At 37.4% G+C, this 15,740-nt stretch overlaps 1 protein-coding gene across 1 annotated transcript in view; it reads right to left on the reverse strand.

Moving 5' to 3' along the window:
• Positions 1-15,740, reverse strand: part of GTF2F2 (general transcription factor IIF subunit 2) — a 150,459-nt gene that overhangs the window by 16,359 nt on the left and 118,360 nt on the right. Inside the window, exons 6-7 of the mRNA XM_028103254.2 lie at positions 15,172-15,271; positions 1,820-1,963 (exon numbers count right to left, since the gene is read on the reverse strand). Coding sequence (XP_027959055.1) covers positions 1,820-1,963; positions 15,172-15,271 — 244 coding nt within the window. The remainder of the gene's footprint in view (positions 1-1,819; positions 1,964-15,171; positions 15,272-15,740) is intronic.

The raw sequence follows: 15,740 nt of genomic DNA on the forward strand, positions 1-15,740 counted from the left end.
GAGCAGGGAGCCTGATGCGGGACTCGATCCCGGGACTCCAGGATCGTGACCTGAGCCGAAGGCAGTCACCCAACCGAGCCACCCAGGCGCCCCCAAATCTAATTTTTGTGTGTACGGTATTCCATAAGAATATATTGTTTGCATTCAGTTTCCAGAATGGCCTTTTCATACACACACACACATGCACACTCATATATATAATATATATGAAGTTTACATTCACAAGGATAAACTTCATTAAAGGCAGAAAAAACACGGCTTACCTAATGAATTATTCTATTTCAAGTTTTTAAAAAATCTAGTTTGAAATGCTGTTTCTAAGGCTTTGATACTGAAGAGAGTAAGTCATTAAGAGGAGTTGATAGTACTGCAGCATGAGCACTTGGCTCTTTTCTACTAAAAAAAGTACTTAAATCTTTTGAAATTTAATTTCTTTTTTTTTAAAGATTTTATTTATTTATTTGAGGGAGCGAATGAGATAGAGAGCATGAGAGGGGGGAGGGTCAGAGGGAGAAGCAGACTCCCTGCTGAGCAGGGAGCCCGATGTGGGACTCGATCCCGGGACTCCAGGATCATGACCTGAGCCGAAGGCAGTCGCTTAACCAACTGAGCCACCCAGGAGCCCTGAAATTTAATTTCTTAATAAAAAAGTATAACAGTAAAGAAATTCCTACAGAAGTGGGAAACTGTACAATACTTAGGTTTCATAAATCATTTCCTAAAGCTTTGAATAAATCAGAAAAAACATACAGCAAGCTCTTTGATAAACTGTTATTTGGTTATGTTAAAATGTTTTTAAAAACTGGCTATCTTGTTACATATTCTTAAGGAAATAAATGGAGGAGTTAGAACTGACATATTCCTGAGTATACAAGCAAAGTGGACAAAATGATAAAGAAAACTAGATAAAAGGACAGAAAATAAAAGAGATTCCATTTAATTTTTAAAAACCCTGTAAATAAATACTGTTATAATTTAATTCGCTGCTTTGCTAATGTTAGGTTAAGAAAGTTGAATGGAAGCAAATGTGACTTGGAGCTTGGAGAAAAGGGGTTTAGATCCCTTATTTGTTACCAGTATTTTAAATGGATTAGAAATAACAAATTGTTAGCAAATAGGCACAGAAGTCTGGCGCAGGGATAAAAATTGATCATTTATAGAACTATAAACTTTCTAAGACATCAATTTATTAAATTTTTCCTTAAAAATCCCAACCACCTCAACAAGCACTGTGGGGCAGTACAGCTCAAGTTGAAATGGACCTAATGCTAGTGCTAGGTAAATTCTGATTAAAAAAAAAAAATCCATTAGCAAATAGCCCACATAACAGGGATAAACACCCTCATCACGACAGATCAGTCTGGCTCTCAAAAGAATACAGTTCTTGTAGGGGGCACATTTTCAAATAAATAAAAGTTGAGTGTTTTTTGGAGGGAGGTAGGGGAACAAAATAAAGACTAGAAATGATATCAACACAGACTTCAGGCTTAATGTCAATGATCAGTATTAAGATATCTTTTCTGAGTGTTGAAAATAAACCCTGACGTTAGCATAGGTGCATATGAACTACTTCATATATGATACCCTTCTCTTCAGTAACATCCTCTAAATGAAGGACATATTTATTTATTTTATTATGTTATGTTAATCACCATACATTACATCATTAGTTTTTGATGTACTGTTCCATGATTGTTTGCATATAACACCCAGTGCTCCATTCAGCACGTGCCCTCTTTAATACCCATCACCAGGCTAACCCATCCCCCCAACCCCCCTGAAGAACATATTTAAAGGATCAATGTGAGCAAATACATACCACAGGCTGTTTTGTGATGTCCACCAAGTCCTTAAGATTATAATATTGATGCTTCTCGAATGCAGAAAATAGCATGTCTAAAACGTGTTGTTTATCAGCTCGAGCTCGTTTTCCATCTTCTTTCTTTTTCCTTTCATATTCAATCTAGGTGCAAACAGCAAAATAATAAAGGCATCAATCCAACATGCTCACTCTGAAATACAGGCATTCTCTTTTTAGTTACCCCCCCAAAAAATGATTAATTTCAAGTTGCAAGGCAGCAGATTAAAAAGCAGTCAGTGGGTTCAGAACCTGGTTCTTCACTGTTCCCGGGGCTCCTCAGACCTTGAAGGATCTACGAAGGTACTAACAAGCCTACCCATAAACCACCTTCATTCTTTTCTCAGGCTTTGTATATAATGTCTCCATTTGCCCCCAAATAGCTTTTATTTGCCAAATTACAACAATTCAGTGTGGCTACTGATTAGGTCATATTGATCAGAAAGTCCAACTTGCAGTTTCTTTGGTTTTTGATTACCCCAAATACAGTAAAATAGTTTCTCTAACAGATGCGGTTTGGTAGGTGACATCTTTCAAAATTAAGGTTTTTTGGGGACAGGCAGGGATTAAAAGGAGGGCAGGTTATAAAAAAGGTTCTCTAGGAAGTGCAAAGTTTGAGAAGCACTGGTAAAAGGAAAAGAACAAGGGCAGTGAGGCATTTTCTCCTCCCGACAGAGTGTGACCTTGAACTTGTTTCTTCTATAACATGAAGCTTACTAATAGAAAAGGGTAAATACATACTCAGTACTCAGGCAGGCACAAGCAAACTGTTTTTCCAAAATCCCCGTTTTATCTTAAAAATTCATGTGAACTCTAAATTCACTTGCATAATACACCTTTATTTGTAATACAAAAATAAGGGGTGCCTGGGTGGCTCAGTTGCTAAGTGTCTGCCTTTGGCTCAGGTCATGATCCCAGGGTCCTGGGATCGGGCCCCGCATCGGGCTCCCTGCTCAGTGGGAAGCCTGCTTCTCCCTCTCCCACTCCCCCTGCTTGTGTTCCCTCTCTCACTGTGTCTCTTCTCTGTCAAATAAATAAATAAAATCTTTAAAAAAATAAATAAAATATCTCTCATTCAAATAAAAATGACACTCTAGGAGCAAGTGGTATTTGTCCTGTAGTTTTGTGTACCTTTATGCACTGAAAGCAGTGGCACTCAAAGAATGTATAAACCCTCTCCTAGAGACGTGATCCAGAGATTTGATCATTTGAAAAAAAAATTTACTTTTTATTAAGGCAACCTATTGAATGGGAGAAGATATTTGCAAATTATATATCCAATAAGGAGCTAACATTCAAAATATATAAAGAACTTTTAAAACTTAACACCAAAAAAACCCCACCCCAATCTGATTAAAAAATAGGAAGGGGACCTGAGTAGACATTATTCCAAAAATACATGGTCAACACACACAAGAAAAGATGCTCATCACTAATCATCAGCAAAATACAAACTAAAACCACAATGAACCTTCTACCTGTCAGAATGGCTAAATATAATGGCTAAAATAAAAAAGGCAAGAAATAACAAGTGTTGGCAAGGATATGGAGAAAAGGGAACTCTCACGCATTGCTGGTGGGAATATAAATTAGTATGCTGTGAAAAACAGCATGGAGGTTCCTCAAAAATTAAAAATAGAAATACCGGGCGCCTGGGTGGCTCAGTTGGTTAAGCGACTGCCTTCGGCTCAGGTCATGATCCTGGAGTCCCTGGATTGAGTCCCGCATCGGGCTCCCTGCTCGGCAGGGAGTCTGCTTCTCCCTCTGACCCTCCCCCCTCTCATGTGCTCTCTCTCTCAAATAAATAAATAAAATCTTTTTAAAAAAACAGAAATACCATATGATCCAATAATTCCACTACTGGCTATTTACCCAAAGAAAAGGAAAACACTAAATCAAAAAAATATATGCATCTCTACGTTTATTGCAGCATTATTTACAATAGCCAAGATACGGAGGCAACTTAAGAGTCCATCAATAGACAAATGGTTAAGAAAAATGTGGTGTGTAATGTAACATTATGCAGCCATAAGAAGGATGACATTGTGCCATTTGCGACAACACAGATGGACCTAGAAGGCCTTATTGCTGAGTGAAATAAATCAGACTGAGAAAAACAAATACCATATGATTTCACTCATGTGGAATTTAAAAAACAAATGAGTAAACAAACAAAAAGAATCAGACCTATAAATACAGGAGAGCAAACTGATGGCTGCCAGAGGGGTGACGAGAAAGGCAAAGGGGAGTAGGAGATACAGGCTTCCAGTTACAGAATAAGTCATGGGAATAAAAGGCACAGCACAGGGAACACAGTCAATGATACTGTAATAGCGTTGTATGATGACAGATGGTAGCTACACTTGTGGTGAGCTGAACACAGCGTAATGTACAGAGAAAGTGAATCACTATGCTGTACACCTGAAACTAATGTAATGTTGTATGTCAACTATACTAAAATAGAACACTTTTTTAAAAACATACTTTTCACTGCAAACATGCAACTTATATTCACTCCAGTTGGTTAAGCTTTTAATTTTTAAAGAAACACTTCATTTTGATAAAGCATAAAGTATATTAGAGGAAATACATATAAACTGAAGCAGCCCACCTAGTAAATAAAGCATCAGAAGGCTGGGTGAAAGCTGCCAGAGAACAATCTCCTGTGCATCAAATGCATAGGAATTAACTATAATCGAGGGACTAGCTTCAAAAAAAATAAAATGCACTTCAAAACTACAACTAAATTACTGCAATAATTCCAGCCTGATAGTTAGGCTTACTCTCTGTATTTTAACAATAGAGATTTGTTATAAAAGAGATAAAATTCAGTTTCTATTGATGTTAAAACTAAAAACATATCTTATACATAATCAGAGACTTTCAAATTAGTGGCACAGATAACGGAAAACGGTGAGTATCCTTCAATTAAAATTAGGAGATAAGGGGCGCCTGGGTGGCTCAGTTGGTTGGGTGACTGCCTTCGGCTCAGGTCATGATCCTGGAGTCTCAGGATCGAGTCCCGCATCGGGCTCCCTGCTCAGCGGGGAGCCTGCTTCTCCTCTGACCCTCTCCCCTCTCATGCTGTTTCTCTCTCTCTCTCTCTCTCAAATAAAAAAATAAAAAATAAAATTAGGAGATAGGGAGAAAGAACTTAATTGTCTTGATTTTTTGGATACATGCATCTTGGGAGTAAAACTCAAAATCCATTAATCTCAACAGATTAAGCATGGACTGTGTACTCGGATGCACTAAAATATAGGCGAAATAAGATCTTGTCTCTTTTGAAAGGCAGCCCTTTCTTAGGGTTCTTATATTAAAATATATAGAGGGGGGCAAACATAGTAACAGCAGAGCACAGAGCCACCTTTGGACAAGATCATGATGCTGAGAAAGGTGCAAATGCATGACAAAGGGCTGTGTTGTTGGGGAGGAATGTGGCAGGACCCAAGATTTCTCTGGGTGGCATGAAAGAAACAACATGGACAGCTCCAGGGGATTTATTAGAGAAAAGCAGAGTGACTACAAGAGCTAGAAGCAAGACTGGAGAGGAGAGAGACCAGAGCAACCCATGACCGAGGAGAAAATCCAAGTCTTCCCAATGTGGGGAAGATTGAAAAACAAATGAATACATGCATTTAAGTACGAAGGCAGAAGTAGAGTGGCTGTCCCAATTCAGTGAGAGACGAGGCTGAAGAGATAGCAAAGACTGAAAGGGATGGACCTAAGGTCCATTCAAGAATTTTCTCTCTCTACGGTCAAAAGAAGGATAGAAGTGGGGTGGCCGGCTGGCTCTGTCGGTAGTGTGTGTGACCCTTGACTTCGAGGTCATGAGTTCAGGCCCCATGTTAGGTGTAAAACTTACTTAAAAAAAAAAAAAAGAAAGAAAGAAAAAGAAGAAGGAAAGAAGCAAGAGAACATCAGGGAGAAAGTAAGCATGATAGGCCGGGACAAAACCCACGAATCCAAGCAGGAGGGTCTTTGGATTAAATAAATATCATGGAATGCTTTAAGGGATTAATATTTTAAGCCCTGCTTTGCTGACCAATATCTAAAATACATATTTTCGCTGTTTACAATTGAATTTAGTTTGCATTCCGAAACCTCCTTCCACTGTTGCACCTCATTTGAATAGTTTCATGTTTTGTATTAAGATGAACAATCCAGAAAAGGCGACTGCTAAAAAAGAGAGAAAGAGAGAGAAAAGTTTGGACCAGGGGATGAAGTTGTTACAACCCTTTACTCTAGTCAGATGTGGGATAAGAAAAACTTGGATTTGGAAAAATAAAGGGAGCCAGAATCAGATTAAGGAAGGGTAGGGAAAGCCTACAGCCTTCCCACAGGCTTAAGTGGGGTGTGGGCCAGAGGCCACAGGGCCTCAAGAAAAATAATACAAAGGAAGTGAGGACCTCACAAAGGTCCAGTGTTAGGCTTTTATACTCTGCATGAAGCCACGGTTGTATGATATTCTGTGTGTCCTCCCGTCCCAGCTTTAATTTATGCTGAGAGAAGGAGGAAGAGTTAAATTCAGGAAACAGTAAAGAAAACCGATGGTATATTCAGCTTCCACCCTTAGTAGACTCTTCCTTGTGTGAAATGCTTGGAGAAGCTAGGAAGATTAATAGGAAAAATGTTTCCAAATACAGATGATCCCCAACTTCCGATGGTTCGATTTAGGATTTTTCAGCTTTATGATGGTGCGAAAGCAGTATGCATGCAGTAGAAACCGTAATTTGAGTTTTGAATTTGGATCCTTTCCCGGGCTAGCAATGTGCTGTGCGATGCTCTCTCATGTGCGTGGCAGCCAGCTGTGGCTCCCGGCCAGCCATGCTGCCACCAAACAACCCGTGCACTTAAAACCATTCTGTTTTACTTTCAGAACAGTACTCAATACATTACGTGACATCTTCAACACTTCATTATGGAATGGGCTTGGTGTTAGATGATTCTGCCCAAATGTAGGCTAATGTAAATGTTCTTAGCACATTTCAGGTCGGCTAGTCTAAGCTATGGTGTTTTGGTAGGTTAGGTGTATTAAATGCATTTTTGGCTTACGGTATTTTCAATTTTGACTGAAACCCCACCAAAAATTGAGGCAGATCTATAAAGAAATCTGCTGATAAAGCAAGATGGCCCACTTCAGAGAGGGCATACACTCTAGTGGGTAGTGGAAAGAAAAGCCTTCCAAGTGTTTGTTATCAAGTTGTCCAACCCCAGAGCCAGATGCCAGATCCAAGAGGGCCTGAATCAAAGGTAAGAATTTAGAATAAGTTGGAAAGGAACTTTGCTTCAATCTCAAAATTACTGTATTCAACACTGGTGCTTTCCTACTTAAAATCTGGGGGAAAGCAGACTAGAAATGTTCTGTGTTAACTGTGTTTGTTGATGGCTCAATTCCTGGGGGCAGTGCAACCTAACTTTACTTTTGATTAGTGGAATAAAAACACTTAAAAGTATAATATGAAAAACCAGGCATACAAAATAATAACAGCAACAACAAATTGGCAGTATTATTCCTTATTAGAGAAACTGTACTAGAAATTTAATTCTACACTTATTTAAAAACAAAAGGCAAATGGCAAAATTTGATGTCCTCAGGGCCCATACTGTAGGATAACCTATAGAAAAGACTGTTTTAAAACAAAATTTTTTATAGTATAGCATTAAATTTTTTGATAATGTCCAAGGCAGACTTGCTCTGTAGTAGCAAGTAGTTCCAATGGATATATGTATAATTAAAATTATACATACACACACATATGTATATATGCATAACTATTTAACAATGGTCATTAAATTATTAATGACTAACCTTATACTTAGGAAAAAAACTAAGGTCCTGAGGTAGCTTTTCTTTTTAAAACTAAACAGTATAGAAATGGTCATCTTAATATTGTACTTACAATGTTGTACTACTGATAAAATTAATTCTACAAATAAACTACAAGTGATATGAACTAGTTTATTAAGGAGAAGACTACAGTGTTGCGATAATGTTAATTCTCTTTTTAGCTCTTTTCCTTTTGGGCATTTTGTTTTGTCCTGGTGCACCAGCATGGTAGGGAAATGATGCTACTCAAAACAGTCACATATCTAACTTCTTAGCAGCCACCACAAAATATTAGTAGGATAGTTATTGGACTAGAAATGGCTATGTGAATTTTAATTATCACTATTATATCTGCCCCAGTGACCAAAGATCAACTGCATAATCAGCTGCACAGAAATAATTGTCAATTCAGAAAGGACTTTAAATTTAGTCTTCAATTAAAAATTTTACAATCCAAAAAAGTCTATCATACACAATAATTTTTCTTTCACAACAAAAAACAAATTATTCAGGACTAAAATGCAACTAAATGTTGAAATTCATTGTGGTGTGGTATAGAGATACTCAACCATCAATTACCAAAAACTTAATCACTGACTAAAATTATAAAAGCCACCCACTGCCAATTAAAATATTGTATTACAGATGTCTGTAAATTTCTAGATTGTTGTTTGCAGAAATACTTTGATTGCTTTGTCAAGGCAGTCCTTGTGGAAGCTTTTAACTTTTGAAAGGAGCATGACAGCCTTGAGTATCATGGTTTGCATTTAAATTCTTACAAAAGATCCTCCTCACCCCTAATGCTTCTATTTCTGCCTAGTGTGTTGTTAACTTTTGGGAGGAAGTTAATTCTTTAGAGTCACTGAGTTCTTGGTGTGCAAATTCAAATGGACAAAGCACGTAGCATACTTCTACTAATACTAGGCAAATATTGCTGAAAAACCTTTATGATCTAGTCCTGTAGGCATCTATTATTCATTGAGGAAAATTCCAAATGTATACATACATATACTAAAAGACCAAAACCACAACAAAAACAAACCCAACAACCTTTGTTCTGAAGACTAACAAAGTTGGTTGCCACACTGGAGGAAACAGAGTGTGCATCAAAATAATTTTCTTTTGGGGCGCCTGGGTGGCTCAGTCGGTTAAACGTCTCCCTTCCGCTCAGGTCATGATCTCAGGGTCCTGGGATCGAGCCCCGCATCGGGCTCCCTGCTCTGCAGGAAGCCTGCTTCTCCCTCTCCTACTACCCCCTGCTTGTGTTCCCTCTCTTGCTGTGTCTCTGTCAAATAAATAAATGAAATCTTAAAAAAAAAAAAAGGAAAAGAAAAAGAAAACCTCCCTTAAAAATTTTTTTTCTGTCTAGTTCCTGGAGATTTACCTCAAGATTTTATATAATCATTCGACTCCCACCAACAATAATATTCTAGTTAAGCTCTTCTAATTCTCTATCACTTTCTGACCAAGAGTTCTTGCCAGGAAAAGGAAGGGAAGGAGAAATCTTTTTTAAAGCTAGAGGACAGAAAGGATGATAAAGACAAGAAAATATTAATTCTTTTTAAAAACCTTAGGTTTGGTGGAAAGAGACTTCCTGGTCTCCTCTCAGGTATCGTTTTTGCCCCCACCCCCAACAAGATGGCAGACAGAACTATGAAGTTCCCATTTCTGCATCAGTGGCTGCATGCTACAATTACCCAGGGAACTTGAAAAATTTTAAGATAGTTGGCCTCCACAGACCAATTAAAATCAATCTCTGGGGATGCCTGGGTGGCTCAGTTGGTTAAGCGACTGCCTTCGGATCGGGTCATGGTCCCAGGATCCTGGGATCAAGTCCTGCATCAGGCTCCTTGCTCAGCGGGGAGCCTGCTTCTCCCTCTGCCTGTTCTGCCTGTTCTGCCTGCCGCTCCCCCTGCTTGAGTTCTCTGACAAATAAATAAAATCTTAAAAAAAAAATAAATAAGAAATAAAATCAATCCTGGAGGTTATTTTTCTTTTTAAAAAGCTTCCCAGGGGATTCTAGTGTATAGCTAGGACTAACAAACACTATCTAGATAACAGAAGATAGAATTCCTTATAAGTAAAGTCCTAAGAGTGTAGACAACATATGAGAATGCTGTGAAATTTATGCATGCTAGATGATGATGTACACAAAGCCAACAAAACCACATACAGAAGCACCTTTACCTGTAATCGGAGATGGAGGGAGTTGGAAGGAATCTTAAACATCAGCTATCTCTATGTATATCAATATGTAAACTGTAAAAAGGTACTTCTATATTTATACGCACGGATATTTTAAAGCACACACAAACAAAAAATTTTAAAGAGATGAAATAAAAATAAAACATTAAGTTTTAATTTGTCAAAATTACAAAACACATTTTAGTTTTGTTCTCAAAATACAGCAATCTGCTTCACATTCTGGATGCTTAGTTTTTTTTTTTTTTTTAAGATTTTATTTATTTATTTGAGAGGGAGAGAGAATGAGAGATAGAGAGCACGAGAGGGAAGAGGGTCAGAGGGAGAAGCAGACTCCCTGCTGAGCGGGAAGCCTGATGTGGGACTCGATTCTGGGACTTCAGGATCGTGACCTGAGCCGAAGGCAGTTGCTTAACCAACTGAGCCACCCAGGCGCCCTGGATGCTTAGTTTTTAAGTGAATTGAAACTGTAGTAGCTTTGTACCAGCAATAGCTAATATGACTTAAGGTCCAACACACACAAAAGGTTAAGGGTCACTATGTCAGTTATCTTCAATAAGCCAAGCCTCCAGGCCTTGGCGGTGGTGGCAGCAGGGGACCTGCGGGCTATATTTCCAAGACTCCCTTCCTAGCTGGTTTCCAGCTGGGGTTCTGCCAATGGGAGAATGAAAGTAGGAGGAAAGGAGATTTTTTTTTGCTTTTTGTGCGCGTTCTGTACACCTCCGGCAGCAGCAGCTTCCTCATTTCTGGTAACCAATCTTCCTCTCCAGCCCTTCCATTTTGTATTCATAAACATGTGTAACCAATTCCCTACGGTAAATACCTTTCTGCTTGAAAATCTAGAGTTGTTTTTGTTTCCATGATAGACACTAACTGAATCATCACTAAAGACAGGGGATGACAAGCCACATTTAAAATGAGATTGCTAATTTCCTTTTTGGAAGGGCCAAGAGTACTTGTCACATCAGATTACACCATCACTGCTTCTACCTCACACAATGACTGAAAAAGAGGTCATTTTAGAATAGAAGTGTCAGTTTTTCCACTTTCTTGTTCACATGTATTTGCTTTATTAATATATTATCTTTACAGTTTCTTTGCAGGAACCTTTAAAATCATTTGTTCTTTTTTTAAGATTGAATTTAGCTAATAATAGGTACTATAATCTATAAACCTCTGATTTTAGCACCAAACCTAAAAAGCTAATGAAAATGTGAGGTGTTGGAAGTACCAATGTCAATCCATCAGTGCTGCAAAATTTCTACTCTTCTGTTGAAAATGGCTGACTAGCACAGGGGCTGCATAAGGGTGCTAAGGTCAATCCACACAATATTTCTAAAGCTTAATTTCCTTCTTTTATTACATGAAAAACAAGGTAAATACCAGTTCCAATATTTCCCCCCTCACTCAATGGGTCCTCCTGAAAATCCTACTTTGACAACCCATTATTTCCCAAAGTTTGCTTTTACTACTACAAAGGATAGGGGAAGGGGAATTTAATGTTCAAATGTTTGCAAAATATAGGATTAAACAAATTCCAAGGTCCCTAATTTCAACATATTAAAGTGTCCATTTTGAAGAGGACACAATCAGAATCTACAAGTTCTTTTAACTCCTTTTTTCAAGAAGACTCTCATAAGATTGGTGTTTGTTTTTTTTTTAAGATTTTATTTATTTATTTGAGAAAGAGAGAGAGCGCATGAGCACAACCAGGGGGAGGCAGAGGGAGAAGCAGATTCCCCACTGAGCAGGGAACCCGACCGACCCAGGGCTCAATCCCAGGACCCAAGGATCATGACCTGAGCTGAAGGCAGATGCTTAACTGACTGAGCCACCGAGGTGCCCCAAGATTAGTGTTTCAAAACTTACTTTGGTAAATGCTAACCTAGATGAACCAGTAGTTTCAGAAATGTAATGAAGATTTAAGGCAGAAGAAAACCATTTACAGAGAAACCTAACAGGTCATATCCTATGGGTAAGGCAAGAATTTTCAGGGCCAAGCTTTCAAGGAAGAAGCATTCTAAAATAAAATGCTAATCATATATTCTGTTTGGTCCAATAAATACTTTCTGAATGGCAAGTATGGTAGGTATTACATTCCAGATAGTCTGTGAACTAAAGAGATAAATTTGAATTTAATGCTTAGAAGAGCTCCATGTACAAAGTGGGAGTTCAAATATTAAGAGATGATTACATATATATTCTACATACAGTTGACCCTTGAACAACACAGGTTTGCACTGTGTGGATTTTTTAAGTTTATTGCCGAGCATGTTTTTTTTTCCAGTAAACACAATACAATACTATAAATGTATTTTCTCTCCCTTATATAAGAGAATTATTTTTTAATAACATTTTATTTTCTCTAGCTTATTTTATTGTAAGAATATAGTATATAATACATATAACATTTAAAATGTGTTAATCGACTGTTTATATTACCAGAATGGTTTCCAATTAAGTTTTTGGGGAGTCAAAAGTTATAACATGGATTTGACTGTGTGTGTGTGTGTGTGTGTGTGTGTGTGTGTGTGTGTGTGTGTGTAAGCTGGGGGGCCAGTGACCCTAACCCCCGAACTGTTCAAGGGTCAACTGTATATGTAAATTTATTTATGTGCCATAGGTGAGTGGAAAAGGTTTTGGGGGTAAATGCAGAGATATAGTTTTACAAATACATATGCTATTTTCCATCCCCTCTTTCAATTTTTGTAGAAATTTTTTTCCTTACGTTTATACTAAACATTGTATTCAAAGAACCTCAACTGTTGCAATGAAATACCAGGCTTTATATATTTCACCTGGTAAAACTGAAATCATTTCAACATTTAACGACTGAGCCACCCAGGTGCCCCGGATTTAAAATTTTTATAGAACGTCTTGATTATGTAACCTCTAAGTCATCCTCATTGAATTATGTTGATGTTTCTCAATCTTTTAAAAAATCAAAGCCTCCTTCTGATAAAAATAACAAAAGCTTTATACTCTTTCTATAGTTGATATTACACTATAATAGTGAATATGTTTTTTAAAAGCTATGCAGGTGCCTCCATTCATTCTGATATACTCCCACGGTGGAAAAAATTCACAAAACATTCAAATAATGCAATATGATAGATTATAGTCAATCTTTATTTTTATAAACAAAATCTTTCCAAAGATTACTATATGGCTCATTGCTAATAACTACATTAGTGACTCACTGATGCAATGACAACCTTAACCTGCCACTTAATGTTAAAAAATCTTTAAAGTGGATGGTATAGTGTTACATCCTAACACAGAGTTCAGAATACAATGTATTCAAACTTGCTTTAGTAGTAAAAAGAAAATATAAAACATCCTAAAAATATGAGATTTGGAGTCTATCTTCTACATCTGCCAACTGGATATAGTGTGCGAGGATCACTAAGAATATGACTCTAATACTAGCTAATGCCAGCTTTGCTTGACCCACGACAGATTTTCCTTTTGCCTCATCAATGGTGGGAGCAGCTCATCATGGCCCGGCACTAACACTCTTTCCTAGCTTTCTTACTTTTCTTATTCTAACAAAAAAGCTTTACTGCCCACTGTAACAATTCGACAATACATATTCACTATGATGATTCCAACAATTCAAAAAGACTTTATAAAGAAGAAAATTAGGATAAAATCATTCTAGCTCCTATCATCCAAAAATAATGTTAAAGTATTTAACCTTAATTTTGGACATTTGTTTCCAATCTTTGCCTGTCTTAAACAACAGAGAGAAATGCTACTGTATATCTACCTTTGGGCCCTTGTCTTTCTGTGATACATTCTTAGATACAAGACTGCTGGGTCAAGGATATATTCTTTATAGTGCTTTTGACACAAATTACTAAACTTCTCTCCAGAAAGGCTGTATCTCTTTATAGTTTATGGAAAGCATGGTCTTTCTTGTCCTTACTGTGATAAAGAAGAAGCCAAAAAGGTAGACTTTTATCTTTACCAGAGGCTGTAAAATGAAAGCCTGGCTGGATGCAAATGAACTTTGATTCACTTTATGTAATCCACATGGCACAGCAATTTAAAAAATCTGAATATTTTTAAGGGGCATGTGCACTCCAGTTCATCTTAGTCCCTTCCATTTTACTTTCTTAAATTTCAGCACTCTGCTCACCAAAGATGCCTGCTTGGCTCTGTAGGCATTTGCTACTTCTCATGTAAAATAACCGTAAGAAATTCAAATATCGTAAAGTAGTGGTCTGACAGATACTAATCTGTGACACCTAAATCTGGATACTCAAGGCCAGTCTTAAAAAGGAATTATTTCTTCCTAAACACTGTTTCAAGAGGAATATTAAGCAACAAAGTAGGACACAAGATATCAACTGTTAATTGTTACTTAACTCAGGTTTCACTGTATTTTCAGAAAATCATCACATTTTTCCTTACATTACAGGTATTTCAAGACCCCAAATCCTTAGCCCTTTTAGTATTTCTAATGACCTGCAGCAACACAGCATAGTGGTTAATTAAGAGCATGACTCCTAAACCAGACTACCTGGGTTCAACAACTGGATTGGTTAATTACTGGCTCTGTGACCTTAAGTAAGCTAACCTCTCGGTGTCCTTATTAGTTACTCCATCTGCAAAATGAGGATAATAGTGGTAGCTACTTCATAGGGTAGGTATGAAGACTAAATGCATCATATGAAGCACTCAGAACAGTGCCTGGCACATAATATATATATAACATATATGTGTGTATTGTATATTATAATATATATAGTTATATGTAAGATATACTTCAATAAAAATGGTTAAATACCTATACAGGCAGTCCTCACTTTGCATGGTAATGTGAGACCATAAAAATGCCTGTGAAAGTTGAAACTATGCAAAGCAATCGTAATAACCACTGGGAAAAATTAGTATTGTTCCAGACTTATAAAATTTGTCAATACATTAAATATCCCCAGCTATAAAGGTATGGAAAAATGAAAAAAATATTAAAACTAGAATTTATTAAGGACATCATAATTTAAAACATTAAAAACACCGGAAAATGAAGTGTGTTATTTCTTTGAAAAATTTATCAAGAGTAGTTTGAACAGTGGTTGCCTTCTTCTCATTGTTTAACTTAGGATACAAAGTGAACTCTTCTTCACGCTTCGTAAATCATCAGATTCCTTACTTAGTCTAGATAACTCAAGCACTTAATAGCAGGTGTGTGGCTAAGGTCCTTTTAAAACCTAAGAGTCTATGATACAGAAAAGAATAAAGATATAACAGAGTGAAAAAAGACATGAAGACTTACATTGTACTGATGATTAGCAACAGGTTTATAATTGGTTGTCACAACTTTGTCCAGTTGTTGTGATAACCTTACAGGTTTGGAAGATTCTTCTATTTGTAATCTGAAAAACAGAAGGCATTATTTATTTATTTTTATTTGACAGAGAGAGAGAGAGAGAGAGAGAGAGACAGAGTGAGCACAAGCAGGGGGAGTGGCAGGCAGAGGCAGAGGGAGAAGCAGGCTCCCCACAGAGAAGGGGGAGCCGGATGTGGGACTCAATCCCAGGACTCTGGGACCATGACCTGAGCCGAAGGCAGTCGCCCAACCAACTGAGCCACCCAGGCGCCCAAACAGAAGGCATTATGAATAAACTTATTTATCAGAGTGAAACCTGAAGAGTTATTCCTACAATTCTTCTTACTCAATACTTAACATATAAAAAGCTCAAAAGCTCTACCAACTTTAATACTTCAAAAACACACTGAATGTATATGACTATAATGCAGAAACCATAGCATAAGCTAAACATATAAACTATCTCATTATAATTCTATGACTTGTTTGTAATCCTAGCCTGTACAGTCAAGTCT

The sequence above is a fragment of the Eumetopias jubatus genome, unplaced genomic scaffold (genome assembly GCF_037043125.1).
Source record: "Eumetopias jubatus isolate StellerSeaLion01/CBP00866 unplaced genomic scaffold, mEumJub1_p1.0 scaffold_3, whole genome shotgun sequence".
Classification (NCBI taxonomy): domain Eukaryota; kingdom Metazoa; phylum Chordata; class Mammalia; order Carnivora; family Otariidae; genus Eumetopias; species Eumetopias jubatus.